Consider the following 18,994-nt stretch of genomic DNA (forward strand, 5'->3'; position numbering starts at 1 on the left):
AAATGTCCACTTGGACTCAAGAATGAACTGATTAGAATTTAGTTTTAGGTCCTAACTCAAGAATTCGTATACCAATTATGACAAAATTTCACACAAATGTCTAATAGTATAAAATTATGACACGATGACATTTTGTATGTAAAAAGATAAAGGAACACCAAAGGAATCCTTACTGGGAGTTCATGGCACATGGGAGAAGTTTCAGCCGGTTGCAAACTGCAATCCTTACTGCTGGATGCCACCATATCCTACACACTGTTCCTTTTTGATTACATTGTGTTTTGTTTTTGTTGTTTTAGGGCTGAAACAGCAGTCTTAACAGATGACAGAATCCGCACAATGAATGAAGTCATCTCTGGGATCCGAGTTATAAAGATGTATGGGTGGGAGAAGCCTTTCTCTGCGTTGGTGGATGAGGTCAGAAGGTAAACCAAAAACAAACCTGCCCTCCATTTTACAAAATATCATTGAAATCTATTAACACATTTTTGTAATATGTACATTAGACAGCATATACTGAGAACATGTCTTGTTATTACACAGAATGGAAATCTCCAAGATCATGAAAAGCTCCTACCTGCGTGGCCTCAACATGGCATCTTTCTTTGTGGCAAGCAAGATCATCGTCTTCATCACCATCTGCGTCTACATACTGACAGGAAACCAGTTGTCAGCTAGCAGAATTTTTATGGCAGTTACCCTCTATGGGGCGGTCAGGCTCACCATCTCGCTCTTCTTCCCCTATGCCATAGAGAAGGTCTCTGAGTCTCTCATCAGCATCAGACGGATTCAAGTAATTACCCACAGACAGACGCCATGTTTATACCCAGTGTGTGTCGATTACTTCCTGTGGAAACTGACGCTCTGAATCTGATTCTTCTAAGGATTTTCTTCTGCTGGATGAAGTTGCTCCTCAGCATCTGGGGCTTCCTGTAGCAGAGAAGAAGGACTGTATGGTGAAGGTTCAGGATTTAATATGCTACTGGGACATGGTGAGAATTACTGTGGGCAACGTGTTTCTACTTTCTATCTGTACAACACTCACATGCAACAATCCTAACACCCGTCGAGGGTCTGAGTAAGGATAGAGAGTGTTGCTACACAGATTGTGAAGCCTCTGGGACAGACTTGTGATTTTGAGCTACATCAGTAAAGCCAACATTAACACACTTACTGAATAGTGACTACATGATAGCGTTTCATTCATTTTTTCTTACAGATGCTAGACGCTCCAACTTTACAGAACGTGTCTTTCACAGTGAGACCAGAGCAACTCGTGGCAGTAATTGGACCTGTTGGGGCTGGAAAGGTCAGGTCTGTTTTGAAGTCTCAGTTTTAAAGTCATGTGCACACATGGTGATAAATCTGAGACATTTTAAGTAACTCAAAACCATTATTAATGTTATCGATTCTAGCATTATAGCGTTGAGTCAGTTAGGGGTTTTAGTGTTTTTTCCCAAGAGCCTAGTCCAGGCTTTTTGAGTTTTGAGCATGCATGTCTCTTGATTTAAACCAACATTGTAAAAGATTGGTGAGAGCTATCTTTGTAGTTCATATAGCAAAAGAACAAAGTGAGATGAACGTCTTAAATTCAGTTTGAATGGTAAAAATCTGTTCAGCCACTGCAGAGACATCAATGTCTACATTCAAGAAAACTGTCTTGCCTGCAAATTTGAGGGCAAAGGTTTCAAAGAGTCTTACATCACTAGGCTGTAAGCTGTAGGTGGGTGATTTCATCATTTGGCCCAGGGCAGGGCTGTACTAATGTTTTTGCACATAGCACTGGTGCTGCAGAGGTTGAAAGTTTTGTAGCACAGGCCACAAAGTTGTAGCACGAGTATTGAAGTATCAAATAAGTTCATTGTAGTTTGACACAAATTAAATTCTTTATTGGGTGCAGTTTAAAAAGTCATTTTTCATGAGCTTTCAAATAAGTATATTACTGAAGCAATGCAGATGTAATGTTGTTTTAAATGCCTATTTATTGCACATAGATATGTACATGGGTAGGAGGGATGCTGTGGAGGTCGCAGCACCACCTAAAAACAGGCATTACAGTAGACATCCATTTACCTACCTTTAAAAATATAGTGTATCCCCTTTCTTACTATACAGCCTGCATTTATAGTACACAAGTATCTGCACATTGGCAGGTCTGCATTATATACAGTACATCTGGTGAATGAAGCGGCTGTATCGTCACAGCACTGCATTTCATAAACACATCTGTAGCCTGCAATCAGGCTCTGTCTCACGATATCCTACAAATAGCGATGCACTATCAGTTGACAAACAAACAAGCACACAAACTCCAACCTCAAACAAGCAAGCGGCTCTGTCTCACAAACACACACGAGTCACACTCACCCATTCACACACACATTCATACACTGGTGGCCAAGGCTACCATACAAGGTGCCACCTGCTACTCAGTTTTTTAACACACTCACACATCAATGGAAGAATCATCGGGAGCACTTTGGGGTTCAGGATACTTCGAAATGCAGACTGGAGGAACCACTGATCTTCCAATTGGTGGATGTGGATGACCCACTTGTGGGCAGCTGTGGCTCAGAGGTATAGCACAGGTGCTATGGTGGTAATTTAATTCATAGCACGGACCGATTTTTGCATAGCATGCATGACGAATATGTCCCACTGCTCAGCCATGACCTAGGGAAACATTGAACATTTGGCCCAATTGCTTAGAACATAATACCCTTGGAAAGGTCTCCTTAATGTGTCATAGTAAGAGGATACTGAGAGGGGGAACATGGGACCTTGGAAACATAAATCTGTTCTTACTGACACAATGACAGGCCCCCAGAAGTGCACCAGGCTTTAAAGACAGTTTTTGTTGTGGCCCCCAAATCACTACATCTGCCCCTGATAATAGTAACAAAGGCACAGTTTAGAGAAGGTGGATGAGAGGAGAGACATGGAGCGATATGTCCTCGTATTTATAGATAATACCATCCAAAGTCTGACTAAAACTGAAACTTGAACAGCAGTCTTTATGCTAGGCTAAGCTAATTGACTGTAGTTCCATTACAGTTGCAGTGGTATCGATCTCCTCATCTCACTCTCAGCAAGAAAGTTATTTTGACCGTATTTCCCAAAAGTCAAAATTGCTTTTTAAACATTTGATTTTGTTCTGTGTTTACGCATGTCAGTCCTCGCTCCTCAGTGCCATCCTGGGAGAACTGAGTCTGGAAAGTGGTGTGGTCAAGGTCGAAGGAGAGCTGACGTACACGTCTCAGCAGCCCTGGATTTTACCTGGTACGATTCGAAGCAACATCCTTTTTGGCAAAGAGCTCAACCCCCAGAAGTATGATAGCGTTCTGAAAGCCTGCGCCCTCAAGAGAGTGAGAATCACTGTTGATTACGACACGACCCGCTGCATTTTCATACTCTGTAGTCTAGCTATTAGAAGAGTTGAGCTGGTAGTGAGGCCAGTGTAAATGTAAATGACTGGTAAGGGTTGCATTTGGACCCCGTTCAGGACTTGGACCTGTTGCCTGGTGGTGACTTGGCGACGGTTGGGGACAGAGGGGCCAACCTCAGCGGAGGACAGAAGGCGAGGGTCAGCTTAGCAAGGTGTGCTGGATAACCATGCAGCATTGTACATTTTTATGCGGTGCCAGTGACAGAGATAACCTCTATACAGTATGTCATGTTTTCAGAGCAGTGTATCAGGATGCAGATATCTACCTGCTCGACGCCCCGCTCAGTGCTGTGGATGCTGAGGTGGGAAGGCACCTCTTTGAAGAGTGAGTCTATCAATGTCTCCTTATTGTTTTCCATTGAGAAACCCAGTCAAATGCACATATCCGTTAATCAGGTGTTAAAATCATGAAAATATATCTGCAGTATTTCCATTTTAACACTGAACTATTTGTTTGCTTCAGGTGTATTTGTGGACTTTTGCGGAAGAAGCCTCGTATCCTGGTGACCCATCAACTCCAGTATCTGAAGGCTGCGGATCAAATTGTTGTCTTAAAGCAGGTGTGTGTTTATGTTTGTGTGTGTTCAGAAGAGTTTATATATAAAGAAAAAATGCTCAGGTCTGCATAAAATCTGCATAAACATTGGGAATGGAATGGAGACACTTGGGAGGTGGACACTGGGATGGTACGTTTGGGTACATCAGACTCTTAGAAAGACAAGAAATCACAGGGAGTACCAGCAGCTTGTCCATGAGCTTCGCCCACATGATGGTCAGTTCAAGATATCTGATTTTAGGATGAGTCTGGCACAGTTTGACAATCTGCTGTCAGTTGTCGGGCCTGATTATGGTTAGTAAATGTTAGAAAGCAGTACTCACATACCGCATGTCTTGCAGTTTGCCTAGGGTGACGATGAAAGTGAGCTAACATTAGCCTCACACTAAACGCTACTACTTGTCATCGCTCAGTGACAACAGCTTCTCAACGGTACAATATATGTAGGGGTTAAAAAAAATTGGGACAGAGCTTCTCTATTTTAAGATAGACTACACAGGATTTTCCTAAAACCAATGTATAGACTTATACAGAATTAGTCCCTCTCAATCATCACTTATGACCCACCTAGACCCCATTCTATTTTCCATGCTCAGGATCTTTATAAGCGTGTACCTCCACAGCGCTCAGGTGAGGTCAGGGCTTTAAAAAAGACGCCACCAGGTGCCAGACTGTAAGCAGCAGGCGTCTGAGAGACAGTGCGGAAAAAAATGAAAATATTGTGAGGTGAAACATCAAACCTTGAGTGTATCTGGGCTCAGCTTTTACTTTCTTTTACTTACGAGCGTCTTTACAAACTAATACAGTCCTGCACAGTGTATCTTGAAAAAAAGAATTTTGATAGAAATATTCTCATTATGAGTGGTCCCTTCAAAACTGCACATAGTCATTGTAATCTATGGGGATCTGAAATAGAATAGCAGTATTGATATTATCTGCTTATCAGTAGTATCTGCTTTTACCACAGCTTTGATCACCAAAAAAAAAGAAAAAATAACATCCATCACTTAGTTTAGTTTATTAGCACGTACACGTATAGAAAATACAGGAAAAAGAAATTAAAAGCTGCAAAACATTTTGCAGAAGAGGTTAGAAGCCAAAAATGGCCTATAAAGATACCTCCCCCTATAAAATAACAACAGTTATACATAGATAAAAACAAAGATTGCACAATTGAACAAGAGCTCCAGACTTAGATGTATTACAAAATTGTTACAGATATACAGTTTACAAAAAAAACCCACAAATTACAAATAAATCAATAAATTTTTAAAAGTCTTTGCAATTTAGAGTCCTTGTCAGATGTTTTTTGAATAACAATAATGTTGATAATGATTATAAAGATGGAGGAAGGTTGTTACATGCAAGATTAAACTTTTATATTATTGCCACAATACATCTGAAAGCCTCAATACAGTTAATATGCTGTTACTTAGAGAACAAATTTGAAGAATTTGTGTGTCAAGGAGAATTTGCCCGTCTGCAAGAGTTTAAAATTTGCATGTACAAGCAAAAAAACAACCTGTCATAATTCAAAAACCTGGAGAAACCCTGCGCACAGCTGTGCCTCTCTCTTGGGTGGCAGCTTGTGCATGATAATCCACAAGAATCAAGAAAAATAAAAGTTCCAGCGCACCCCAGGGATACTCAGATTGTCACTTAGTTAATTATCAGCTTACATTTAAAAGCAGAAGGAGGAGCGAACTACGCATTTCGCACATCGCTTCATCAGGTTTGCTCTTTGCATAATCGCTATCAGGTGTTTCTTGAGAATAATCACACGCTGACTGGCAGAGGATGAAACAGGTGCAAGGTGCTCATCCTCTTCTGTTCAAATATCATGTTTATAGTTTATAGTTATAGGCAAGAAACACCAAAGACAAACAGCAATAACAGTATCTATTTAAGAGCAGAAAGTGTGAGTATGCATCATGTCACTCACAGATGCTGAAATTTCTATCACTGTGAGTACTTTTGCTCTTGACTGCGTCCCTTTTCTGTCGATGTCAGGGTCAGATGGTGGCAAAGGGGACCTACAGTGAGTTGCAGGGCTCTGGACTTGACTTCACCTCCCTGCTTCAGGAGGAGGAGGTCCAGGAAGAGGAGAGGCAAGTCACGACCCCCATCCCTGCGACTGTCTCCCGCCTCTCCTACACGCTCTCTGACAACTCAATGTCTTCCCTCTCCTCCTCTCAGTACTCTCTGATTGAGGGAGCAGAGCCACTTGCAGCGGTAGGTATATCTGAAACATTAAGTTACAGAAACTTGGCTGTAATTGGTAAAAAGTTTTTTCCATCAAGCTCTAAGCGCACTGTGTAGCAATATCATTGTGGGGAAAAGGGTTGTTGTGCATGCTGGCCGCCACTAGAGGGCAGAAGGTGCTCACCTTTTCCTCGGCGCTCATGACAGCCTCATCTGAAGTGTTGCTGGATGACTGGCACTGACACTAGTGTCTAACTGTAGGTAGTGCAATCAACGGAGGAGGAGAGACGCTCGGAAGGGAACGTCGGCCTGTGTATGTATGTGAAGTATTTCAGGGCAGGTGCCAACTTCCTGGTCCTCTTGGTCCTCATTTTACTCAATGCCTTAGCACATGTGAGTCAATTTCTTTCATTAATTTAGTGTGTTTTTAATTTTGGAAAAATACAACACATAATTTATGTCAAGTGATGTTTTTTTACAGAATTGATTGATGTAATAAATTGTTTATTTGTGATGGTTTATTTTGTGTGTGTGTTTGCTTAGATTACATTTGTTCTCCAGGACTGGTGGCTCGCTTGCTGGTGAGATTTTGTTTCTTTTACACAACACCAATGCTTGCAGTAGAAAAAAAAAAAATGAGAGTAGCAGGTTTTGCGAGGCTGGAAATGGTTGATGATTTAATAGAAGACGACTGAACCAAACTGTTTTTCTTGGCATTATCTGTCTCCTGTTGAAACTGACCTTGTGCTTCAAGATAGGAGGAATGAGTTCTGTATAGTGCCTTCGTGCTGCAGCGTTCTTTCTTCATTGTGTTTATTTGTCCTTGTGGGTTTTTGGTTCTTTTGTGGCTGACTCGCAGGGCCTCTGAACGGAAGCACATCAATGTGACAGAGCACCTCAATGGCAGCTTCCCTCAGCAGCTGGACCTTGACCTGTACCTAGGTGTTTACGCAGGTGAAGCTCACTGAGCGCACATTGCTTTTTGTGTACTGTTGAGGCTCTGAATACGCCAGCCATTCAATGAACAGATCCACAGTTCTTTGGCTGTGGCCCAAGGCCTTCAAGGCCCAGTGTATGTGTACATGGGCCTCAGCTGTACAGGGAGATAGCAGTGCCTCTCTTGTGTTCTGCTGTTGGATTGCTCTGATTGTCTCCCTGTGACTCCCAGCCTCTTCACTCTGTCAGGCTTTGTATTCACAGTGATAGATCAGCATTCAAGACAAAAATAAATGTAATTGAAGGGAAAAAACTTGCGTGGAATATATATGAGTTTTTTGTGCCGTTCAGCATGCTTAATTATGGCACCTTGAATGCATAGCTGACCTTGGAACAGGTACAAGGCTAGCACAAGGCTATGCTGATGGATTTTTTTTTTCTTCTTGTGCTTTTGTCAGGTTTAACAGCCACTTCAGTAGTGTTTGGCTTCCTTCGCAGCTTGGTCTTCTTTAATGTCCTGGTGAGGTCAGCCCAAACCTTACACAACAGCATGTTTAACGCCATCCTCCGGACCCCGGTGCACTTCTTCGATATCAATCCAATTGGTAAGTGGCTCACCTCCGCGTCAAGTTCTCATTTAGGTGACCGATTACTTATTTATGACGCGGTCAAGGTTGCACAGGAGCGATGAGATGATTAGGAGATGTTAACATCCAGTGGGACCTGATGCTGGAGTTATTGTTCTAACATCTCGCCACTAGAGAGCAGACTGTTACTGACTTTGCCGCCACTTTGCAAACATCCATATGCGTGCCCTTAAACTCCATAGTTTGTCATTGCCATCAAGTTCTTTAAAATATGATAACTTATGTTTGAAAATGTATTTTATTCCATTCAAAGATTTCACATTATCACCATATTATTGAAATATTTTTGTACTTTCTCTCTAAGTAGAATTAATAACTGATAAATATTAATCAGAGGGCTTTAAAATAAAAGCTGCGCACTAATTTGTGTAAGCGTAAAGATGTTTTTCTGTTTGTGGTTTAATATGAGCTGGCATCACAGGAAGTAAAGTAACCAGGAAGCCAATTCAGTCCAAAAACCCCCCTGATATGACTTAATATATAGCCATAATGTATTTAAAAACGTGTAAAGAGAGTGCTATCTTTTTTTATTGTGAGCTCGAACCCAAAGCAAACAGTCATATTGAATAAATGTTGTTTGCATTTGATCTTGGACAGTGTTGTGTTTGGACTACAGAGCTGTGCAAATACAGACGTATTTGTCTTGCGCGCTGTATCAGAAATCTTCGATTATTTCATTAGCTTTGTAGGCTGTAGCTGCTGGGTCAATGGAGTGGGCAGATGGACACGATTTTAAAAGTGTGCAAACACTCCAAATACGTCTGACTTTACTCAGGGAGGGCAGCTGCTGGGTTGTGTTTTTTTTCCCTTCTCTTCCGGCGTTTTTTTGCACCACCTTTTTTTTTAAAAATACAGAGAGTATTTCAAGATTTGTTCAAATCACTCGCGAGATGTTTTTCTTGCTCGTCTTGTTATTTTATCTGCACGATTTTGTGGTATTAATCAAAGACCTCCTTTTAATTAAATGAAGTAATGTCAAAACAATGTGCCATTCATCTCCAAAGTCAACTGTCAAGTGGCCCACTTTGATAACTTTAATTTTTCTGGAGCATTGTTCACCTGTCAGCAGGTAATTACTCAGCCTAATCTCCTCATAGTGACATGCATGTACAACACAATCAGCTCAGGTGGGAATTCTCAACAAGAAGGGAACTTGTATCTGTATAATGAGTCATAATAAGCTGGTAACACAAGTCTAAATATGATTTGAGGGTGTTCAGGAGCTTGCGGTTTCTTCTGGCATTAAGAGTGGGTGCAGCGACAAAGCTTTCCTTTGCAGAGCTGTGTTTGGAGCAAACACCACAGGTCTTAATCTTTGGCTTTTGTTTCTGCTGCTGCCATTGTGTTACGTATTGGACTACCTGACGGCTTATCTGGGTGTGCCGTCCTTGGTAATCTACGCACGGGAGGAGGACAAACACTTTGAATAATGTAATAATCTGTTTAATAGCGCAGCAAAGGAGAGGCTTAACAGACACTGCTATCTGATTGCTGTTGTGCTGCTATCAGTAACCATTGTATGACCAGTCCAGTCATTACAGCTTGGCCTCCAGGCTGGCAAACAACACTGTGTGTCTGACTGGATTTATAGACAACTGTCCTGGAGAGAGAGTTCCTTTTGTCCTCTGTCCAGTCAACAGTACACTAAACATGACATTTTTTAACAATATAAATAAGTTTCACTCTTTACCTTTCTTTTTTTTTTTGCTTCTCCTGCTTTGTGTTTCTGATTCACTCACTTGAGTGAAACCAAACAGAAAAGACCAGGACAAAGACGGCTGATGTCAGCTCTGCCGCTTTTCCCCTCACTCTTATTTCTTTCTTAATGTTTTGCTCCCGTCTAAAAAGATTCTTCCCCCCCCTTTCACACAATAACTGCCACTTCCATCACAGCTGCTTCCACATCCACTGCTCTCATGCAATAAGTGCGAGCGATTTGTAACAACGTTCTTAAGGATTTGACAACTGTTTACATGTGTAAGTGATAGGTGCGCTGCTGCTGAACAGGCCCCGCTGTTTGATAGCTGTCCGCGGAGTTAAAGGTTACCATTTCAAGCGTCACTGCACAAAGGTCTTATTTGTTATTCTGTGAATGTGGTTTGTAACAATAGGGTACAGCGGTGGTGAATTATGATTGATGGGGAGGCATTGTAGCTCTTCTGTATCAGCCACTGAATGCCATTTGAAATATGTGTTATCTTTTGTGCTGTGTGGAAATAGTTGATTTCCAAGTTGGGGCATTTTACGATTAAATCCTTTTATATTTTGCAACAGTTCTGTTTGATAAGAAGATGTCTCGATGATGTTATTAACGCCGCAGACACTATTTTTCCTCCACTATATGGATTTGTAAAACTTCATATATTCATGTTGCTCAATTTTAGCAATATGTACAGTCTTATTACAGCTGTTCATCCAAATATGATCCAGTTAGAGCAGCACAGACAGCGGTGGATGTGTTGAGCTGATGTTGATCCCTGTAATTTAGTGTCATTGAGTGGGCTAATCCCCTCAGAGACTGCAGGCCAGGGCTTCAGCTCATCAGCACAGTCAAGGAGTGGAGTTTCAGTCAACACACACACACACGCACGCACACACTTCTATCGTCCCCCTTTCACATCGGCATAGTGGGCCATCTCAGTGCTAGGTGTCACTCAGTTGCTGTTGACGTAGGGAACATTAGATCTTCTGTAGTCAGTGATGTGAGATTCTAATTGTGTCTACAGAGGCAATGTTTTTAATGTCTGTATTTCAGGTCTGGGATGCAAGAGTGTTAAGAGCGAAGTGGAGGAAGTACTGCAGAGAGGATGATGATATCGAGGTGTGTAAATTGAATGTGGAGATGGAGCCGTGTGTGTGTGTGCAGTGTGGCTGATAGGGCTCCCCCTCGCTCGGCACTTCCACTATTTAATTGCATGAAAGGGAAGCAGAGGAGATTGCAGGAGCCTGGCGGTGTGAGCGAAGAGAATGGATTTAGAATGTATTAGTATTGGCAGCAAGGCGCCGGCGGTGGGAGGCTGCCCCAGGCCCCGAGGCCCTTCATGGAAGTGCAGGTGAGCTGTGCCACCTCCAGCCTTGGCAGCCCCCCTCCCCAGTATTCCTTCATTATCGCACTTGCCTGGCTGAAAGGCCCCTCCAACTGCACTGGGGCCCACACATGGAGCGGCTCGGAGTCGTCGCCTTATCTTGATGTTTACAGGGAACAGCGATTTGCCACACGCCCTGCTCTAGCCGGACCCCACTGTTCCACTTCTTTAAGTGTGATTGGGGGCCCTGCTCACCTAATATCTCCACCTAAGGGGCCACCTTAGTTGGGAGGGCTTGATATTTCCTGAGCCTGAAAAAGTGGTGCAAATCACCCCTGGAGTCTTAAACCATGAGAAATTGTTTGATACTAATGCTGCTGATATCCTGAAACGTCTATACCCCTCTCTACACAATAGGTGATATTGTTGACAACCACCCATAGTGATTGAAGCCATTGTCCCATGCCGATCTTACCTCATAGGCATTTCCATGCAGTGAATGTCTTTGTGTAACTGCATCACTGTAATGTATCCCCTCTATAGTCTGCGCAGGATGGAGAAGGGTCTTTACTTCATCCCCTCTGAAACTCTCTGTTAACTGAGCCGCTTGTCAAACAGCTGATAGCTGACTGATGTTCTCTGCTCTAACACCCTCTAACCATGGTATGATGTAACCCAGAGAAACCTATCCTTTTCTTATTGGCATTGTTTGTCAGATATGCATGAATTTAGGTCATCTATGGCTTAGACAGTAAAATTACATAAAATATTATTGGATCTTCCGCAAACACAGTTTGACAAGTACTCCCCCCATTCCCAGACTAAAGCAGCGATATTCTACACTAGTATAGTCGCAGCTCTACCCCCTTGCATGAACCCTCCCCTCGGGATGTCTGTATGCTAAAGGGGCACTCACACTGTGAATAAGATTAGTCTGCCTCCAAGTGTACAACATGCTTACGCCACTTGACTTTGAATCAGTACTGATTTGGAGCATTGCTGGGTTGTTGCGGGGAATAATGCTCTGGCTGGGTTTATGCAATGGCTGTTATGGGGAGCCCGGCCTCGTCTGCATGCATGTTTTTAGGCGGGAGCGGCATTTTGGATAAAGCTGTAAGCTGCTTACGGCCGTGGAGAGAGGTGATTACAGGGCCCACCTCCGTAGGACTGACTGGGAGGCTGGGAGGCAACTTTTAGGTCAGTGGTGCCATGGCTCCGCCACGCCTCTGGAGTGCCATACCGTCACATTCTGCCAATGTGCCGCTCAGCCGTTCCCTCTTTTGATCCCGTACCGAGTCCCACCCTGGTTCATGGCCCATTCTGTGAGCCTAGATAAACTCATCTGCATGCCTGCATGGTTAGTTTCATTTTATCACTGGGCTGTACCCTAAATATGTATGCGCTGCTTTATTTACATGATAGATATTATTGTTTGCTCAGTGATGTGTCACTCTGAGAGACAATGGGTTGCTTAAGTGCAGTATTAAACATTATGACACCATTTTGGAGGCGCTTTGACAAGGACTACACACACAACAGATCCACAGCTTGTTCGTGTCTTTTAACTTGAGCTCGGCTCCTGTAGTGGCAACGCTGGCACTGCTCTGGTACTTTTTGTCTGCCTCTGTGAGTCTGAGGGCTTCCTTCAGGGACAGAGATAGAGAAAGCCTTTTCTGTCTTGCCTGCCTTTAGGTAGTGTAGTGTGGGGATTTGCTATCACTGACCCTGCAGTAAACAGTGTGTGAAAGCAGCTGGAGTGTAATCTTATGTGCTGTGGGATCAGAATAGGGGAGCAAAGTTACTAAAAGAGTCACAATGAAGGGCTGCCACAGCACCTGCAGAGCACCAGCCAAAATAATGAACACCTGAGCAGATTGGAGGCAACTCAATTAACGTCACTGACACTGCCAGTCAGAACATAAAGGCAGGTACGCAGCTTCTGTTGCCCTTTTGTTTCCAAACAAAAGGTTCCCTCATGTATTCAGCCAAGAGCAGGGCAGTCTTTATGAAATGCTAGACAAATAATGATTCATTGTTTAATCTAGATAGGCCTGTGTTTTTCATCTGATATCGCACTCAGTGTATAAGCTCTTTTCTATTAAATTGGCGGGGACTTCGATAACAGTTGCTCAATAGTCTAGGGAGACTGAAGGAAATTGAAACAAACTAAATATTGTTTTTTTATGGGTGCAGAGCAGCTAATGGATAAAGATTTGTTCTTACATATGTCATATAGGACTATTTCCTGCAAAGTCATGGTGTATATTTCAGGATTTCACCCCCACCCCAGCAATAAAAACATGAAAGATGCGGAGGACTTTTATTTTGACAAAATTGTAGATATTTACACCATAAATTAAAGCAGAATAAGCACAAATTGGTGCATAAAAATTCACCAGAATGCAGGAAATGACGTGTTTGATGCTCAGAACTTTCTAGTGAAGGACACCACATTAGTTTCATATGTGACACCCCTGAAATTTGGAAACAAAACACCCTTGAAATTACATGACATATAAGTGTCCTCTCACGCTACACAATCACACATTTTTTCCATCTAATTCCACTATATTACATCTCATCGACCAAATATACACTTGACATATTTCTAACCATTAAAACAACATTCTTCAACCAACTGTGTGATTCCCTCATACACGTATCTACTCTAATGTCATCCAGTCTGTGCCTTTTGTGTTGTGTTGTTTCCTAGGAAGAATCCTCAACAGGTTTTCGAAGGACATCGGTTACCTGGACTCTCTGCTCCCATGGACGTTTGTGGACTTTATCCAGGTGAGTCTCACCTCGGCAGGTTTGGTCGCTGGCGCTGCAGCATGGGAAGGCCATTTCATGCCTGGCTAAACCTGCTTTGTGGTCCGGGTCCCCTAATCTGGAAACAATTACTGTAGGATTACCCGCCAGCGCGGCCCAGCGCCTGCACAGATTTAATAAAAGTGTGCACATAGGCTGAGGGCGTGGCTCCCTCAGTGTGACACAACAGAAGCGGCATCTTCAGAGAATGCGTTTGGAGACTAAGCAAGTGATTGGGAGAGAGAAAGGTAGCATAGAGGAAATAAAGGCCACAGGATGATGGGTCCGATGTAAGGGGGAAAACAGTGGTGAGGCGAGGAGGTAGGGGGGGAAGGTGACGAGGATGATGTGTTGAGTGGCAAAGAGAAGAAGCATGGGCAGCAGGCGTACGATGTGCTTGCAGGAGTGGAGCTGGAAGCGTGGTAGAGGGGAAAGGGGACAGGTCAGTTGGAACAGATCCAGAGTGGGACTTGCCCCTTCTCAGCGCAATCCACCTAATGCTCCACAGTCTTACAGGCCCGGTAGCCAAGGGCCACCCTGGTGCATAACCAGGTTAGGTTACCAAAATGCCACCCTGCCGCCGTGACAGACATCTCCCACGAAAGCCTGCGGAGATGAGCCAGCTCATGCACCTAGCACCACAAAGAAGGGAATGTTCGCTGCACAATTCGAGGTAGAGGAGCAGGCGTGGCTCTTTGGTTAGGGCCAAAGAATAGAACAAAGGCGCGCTGAAAACGAATCCCCCCTCCACAATGCCTGAGTGATGTTTGTGGCAGATACCCATCTCACAGTAGACAAAAGCCATCTTAAATGCTGAAAGCACAAAAGATCATACGCACAAAAGCTTTTTGTCTGCTATAGTTTCCCTCATTTTGATAATAAGGTGAATAATGGCTGGAGTAAAATAATAAGTTTGTAGAAGGCGCAAAGGTCCAACTGAAAACAGTGAAAGTAGACTAGGTCAAGACTAAAAACAGACTTCACTATACTTGAATATGACTTATCTATTCCACCATTTTAGTTGTTACAAAACAAGACACAATACTATTTTAACTATGTGTCTGTATTGCAGTTAACTAAATAAAGAGTGATCTGTCAAAATAAGACTGGATATATCTTGTGCACATTGTTTTGCTGCAGCAGAAAGTGGGAAGTGATCATGCTGGTGGACAAAGGTGGCATCCTTTGGACCCAACACTTTTGTTTGTGCTGCTTTCTCCTCTTGTTTGCAGGTGTCTTTCATTGAGCAGTCTTTAATGCTTTCAGGAAGGAAGATTTTCGCTCTTTTTATCAAGGTATTAGCCGCGCAGAAAAGCTGCTGATCCCGACTATTGTTGCTCATTCGCGGAGGGACATTTCCCCATAGTCATTGTTTAAATGGTTGTCAGGGGGGAATAAAGTGAAACTTCATAAACAATGCCCTAACTGGTTTATCTCTCTCTATGGGGAGAGGCCGCTTCTGTGCGGGGATTTGCACCAGAGCCTCACCCCTTTATGGTGGAGTAAGCACTTCACAGCCCTTCAGCATTGCCCCCATACCCGCCTAACAAGGGGATTCCCCCAAGCTGGGGGAACCTGGTTACACCCCAGAGCCCTATTTTTTTTTCACAGGTCTCATTTAGCAGTAATTTAGTGTATTGGGGAAAAAGGCTCTTTCTCTTCTCTCTTTATGGTCAGGGGACAAAGACAGAAATGTCAATTAAAAACACCTCAGGCTTTGGGGACTGTCTGCTTTTGTGTAGACTTGACCTTTAAATCCTGGGTTGCCTCTATTTTCACAGAGGGGGCAGAGGAGGAGGGCAAGACAATAAGGGGTGAGTACAGGGGTCTTTCAGTGGAGGATTTTGTGTGAAGGCTCTTGACCAAGTCACACCACTAACTGCAGGGTCCATAGCTACATTCATAGGTATTCTTAAAGAAGTATTTCACTGCTGGAAAGATGGTGCCTTCATAAAAATATGCTGTGTATGCAGCAGAGAGATGCAAATTCCTTTGAAATTGGTGCTACATGACCAGAGGAAACAGAGACAAAGGGCTGTCGCATTCCTTTTGCTCAAAAGGTAAAAAACCTACAACTACCAGAATGCACTGCACAGCATCGGATCAATAAATGCTCCCACTGGTGCGTGACATAATCCAAGCTTGGCTGTTTTGACACAGGAAACAATATGGCAGCCAGCTGGTAACAAACAATCTTCAATTACAGTTAAACGGTGCACTAAAATCTGTTTCTGAAAACGTTTGAGGCAAGAAACAGGCAACATATAATAACAGAATCTTGGTTTATATTTTAACAGCACTTTTTTATTGTTTGATTTCAGTTTAGCCTCCATTTTTACAATACAGGAAAAGTGTAGTGCCCACTTCCTGTTCACAAATTCTCATATTACAGCCAAACAGTGCACTAAAAAAATATTTTTGAAAACATTTTAGGCAAAAAACAGGCAATACAATCACAGAATCTTGGTTTATATTTGATCAGCACTGCCTAGTTTTACAGTTTGACTGGAGTTTGGTCTGAGTTACAGAGAAAGAGGGAGGGGGGCAGCTCTCTTTCTCTCGATCCGCTTCCATACTCTTTGTGTCTGTGGTGGTGGGCATACAAAAATTTCGATGGATGCGCCTTTCTGTCAAAATAAAAGCACCAAGCTAATAAAAATGCAGTGGAACTTTTTAATTTAAAGAATATAATTTACAAGAAAAGCTCCATGCCATTAAGTTAATTGATTTTCACACCCCACATCCTCCCAAATCGATGGTGCGCCAGAATTTAAGGTTTTACTTTGGTGAACACTTTTACTTTGGTGAATTTGGTGAATTCCGGATCCACTCTCTAGACCGGAACCAGAATCCAGACAAAATTCAGAATGAATGGAAACCAGGCTCTTCGCCCTACGTGAAGAGCCTGGTGACGCGAGGCTAGGGAGATCTGGGCAAAGGTAAAATGGAGGAAAGTTTACCATAGTTCATTTACACATACTACCTACATTGTTATGATACAGAGCTGGTTGAAAATCTGCAGCGTATCCCTTTAACCCTCCAGTTTGTCAGCATGTGCATGCTAAGACACCAGCTGACAGTTAATTTCATTTAGGTGGGACTTAACCTAGTTTCACCAGTGTTAACGGCATATAAACATGTATAAACACTGGCTCATTAGTCATAGATTACAGCAGTAAACCAAACAGTCATCTGTACAGAGAGAAAATAGTTTAGGGTGTGTGTGAGTCAAAAGTGGGAGTGCATGTGTGAGGTATGCAGACACAAACCCAGCACCGAAGACACACACACAGACATGCAGCAAAGATGGCCCATTGTGTAAAAACACTGGCGGGTGGATCGTTGTGTGAGTCTGTATATTGTGGCACATTGTGTGTCAGGCCCTTTCAGTGGCTTTGTGGGATATGAGAACTGCTGACGTAACCGTGAGTGCTGTAGGATGGGATTTCACTGGCTTTCTCCGCTTCTTTACCACGCACGGTGACAGAAGGAGTGAAGAATGCACTGGCTCCAGGCGTTAACACAGGTTATCCTGAGAAACATAGGAGATGGTCCTGTGTGGAAATATATAGGCCGTGCCATAAATCCCCTCGGAGCATTGTTTTATGACAGCGCCATTGTCTTCCTGCACAAGGGGGGAAACACAAGTGACACAGAAAAGTGAGAAGTCCAAAGGTGAACTTTGCTACTTGTTTTATTCACTAATTTGTAAAATGAGTGTAAAAATAAACAACAACATTATGTGTGTGTGTATGGTGTGTATATGTGTGTGCTTATGGGTGTGCCTAACCGGCCACTCAGCAGTACCACACATGGTCATTTGATGGCGAGCACCGGCCAGCAAAAGCTTCCACTGTGTGTATGTGTGGTCTGCCATGATGCTGCGGTCCAGCACTTCAGCTGCCTCTGACTCAGACATGCAGGCCAGGCTCAGGGTCCTTTGAGCCTAGGAACTTACATAACAAAGTCCCAATCTCATCTAGAATCTCATCTCACGTCAGTACGGCGAAGACAATGCACCCTGCGCTTTCTGTGAGTGACTTTTGTGTTGGCGAGTTGCTGTTTTCTTGCACGTTTAAAAATGTTTTTGTGTTGTTTTCAAGCGAAAAAGAAAGGAGCAATGACTGAATGAATTTGCTGGACACAAGTGATTTATAGTAGAGAGAGGGAGAGAGTGAGTGAGACAGAGAGACCGCATTTCAAAGCCTTTCTCTTATTTCCAAAATGGGGTTGGAAATCAGCAGCTTGACTGAGCCCAAATAAGTGACTTCTTTTACCTTTTCACAGCACACAAAGGCCTAATCCTAGGACTACTTGAGCCACCAATGTAGACAGCGACTGAGACCACCACAGTATGTGTCAGACCCTCCTCACCACACACAAAACACATTGACTGCAGCTTTATGAAGTGAAAATGGCCCAGAAAGGGAAAATGTGAAGGAGGTGTCCACAGTCATTTCTCCCAAAGAAAGGCCATAGCATCTGGGCATTTAATGCTAAAATAAAGCCCAAAGACAGAGCAGAATGGATTTGGTCACTTGTATTGTTCCAGAGCCCGAGTGGAACAGCCCTGTTTTGTTTCAGTACCACTGACCCTTGCAACTTATTGTGCCGCTCTGTCACGGAAAAGTGTGGAGTGAGAAAAAAATTCCAGCGATGACAGAGGACTTCTTTTTAGGAATTTTCTTTGCCATGCTTTCCCCTCATTTCCTGTTTTGTTTGCACTTTTTTTCTCTCCCTCTCTCCCTGCGGCAAATATTGCACACTGTCAGTAAATAAAGGGAGGATGAAAAAGGGGTTGTAAGAAGCGTACTGATTCCTTGTGTCCGGAGGGATGTTTAATTAAAGGCAAGTGTTTATTTTCCGCTGCGGAACAACAGTCGCTATCATTGCCGAGCACAAATATAGCAATTAACTTCAATTTTCTGCATTTATTTGGACATCAAAGAGCTGATAGAATCATTGAGAAAATAAAGCAATTAGGGTCAGCAGAGATCTCAATGGTCTTTGGACACAGCAGCGCGCCCAGTTTGCTTGAATGACTGAATCACATGCGTGCGGTAGCTTTCTTTTCTTGCTAAAGAGCAATTAGCGATAATTCTTTATTTAAACTGTTTGTATACAAAACCTTTCATCCTTTTATCCACTTTTATGTGCAGCGGGATGTGGCTTTGGGAGTTTTCAGTTCCTGTGTGGTTTCATAGGAGATATGGATGTGGTCCGAGGGGGTGAGGAGTATGCTTGTAGGATCACTTATCGGAGTCATCTGTGTGTAGTGTGGGTGGGGGGCCACGGTGTTCCCGATGCTGACATGATAAGCGCCAGACCACGCAAATGGATCACATCAAACAGGGCCTTGGCGACAGCGGGC

General features: G+C 43.2%; 1 protein-coding gene across 1 annotated transcript in view; it reads left to right on the plus strand.

Moving 5' to 3' along the window:
- LOC117251802 (ATP-binding cassette sub-family C member 4-like) overlaps positions 1–18,994 on the plus strand; it is a 64,835-nt gene that overhangs the window by 16,524 nt on the left and 29,317 nt on the right. Inside the window, exons 7-20 of the mRNA XM_033618354.2 lie at positions 300–425; positions 544–793; positions 885–992; positions 1,220–1,309; positions 3,174–3,365; positions 3,503–3,597; positions 3,684–3,770; positions 3,909–4,005; positions 6,012–6,233; positions 6,465–6,596; positions 6,747–6,784; positions 7,063–7,157; positions 7,598–7,744; positions 13,526–13,605. Coding sequence (XP_033474245.2) covers positions 300–425; positions 544–793; positions 885–992; positions 1,220–1,309; positions 3,174–3,365; positions 3,503–3,597; positions 3,684–3,770; positions 3,909–4,005; positions 6,012–6,233; positions 6,465–6,596; positions 6,747–6,784; positions 7,063–7,157; positions 7,598–7,744; positions 13,526–13,605 — 1,759 coding nt within the window. The remainder of the gene's footprint in view (positions 1–299; positions 426–543; positions 794–884; positions 993–1,219; positions 1,310–3,173; positions 3,366–3,502; positions 3,598–3,683; positions 3,771–3,908; positions 4,006–6,011; positions 6,234–6,464; positions 6,597–6,746; positions 6,785–7,062; positions 7,158–7,597; positions 7,745–13,525; positions 13,606–18,994) is intronic.

The sequence above is a fragment of the Epinephelus lanceolatus genome, chromosome 14, assembly GCF_041903045.1.
Source record: "Epinephelus lanceolatus isolate andai-2023 chromosome 14, ASM4190304v1, whole genome shotgun sequence".
NCBI lineage: Eukaryota > Metazoa > Chordata > Actinopteri > Perciformes > Serranidae > Epinephelus > Epinephelus lanceolatus.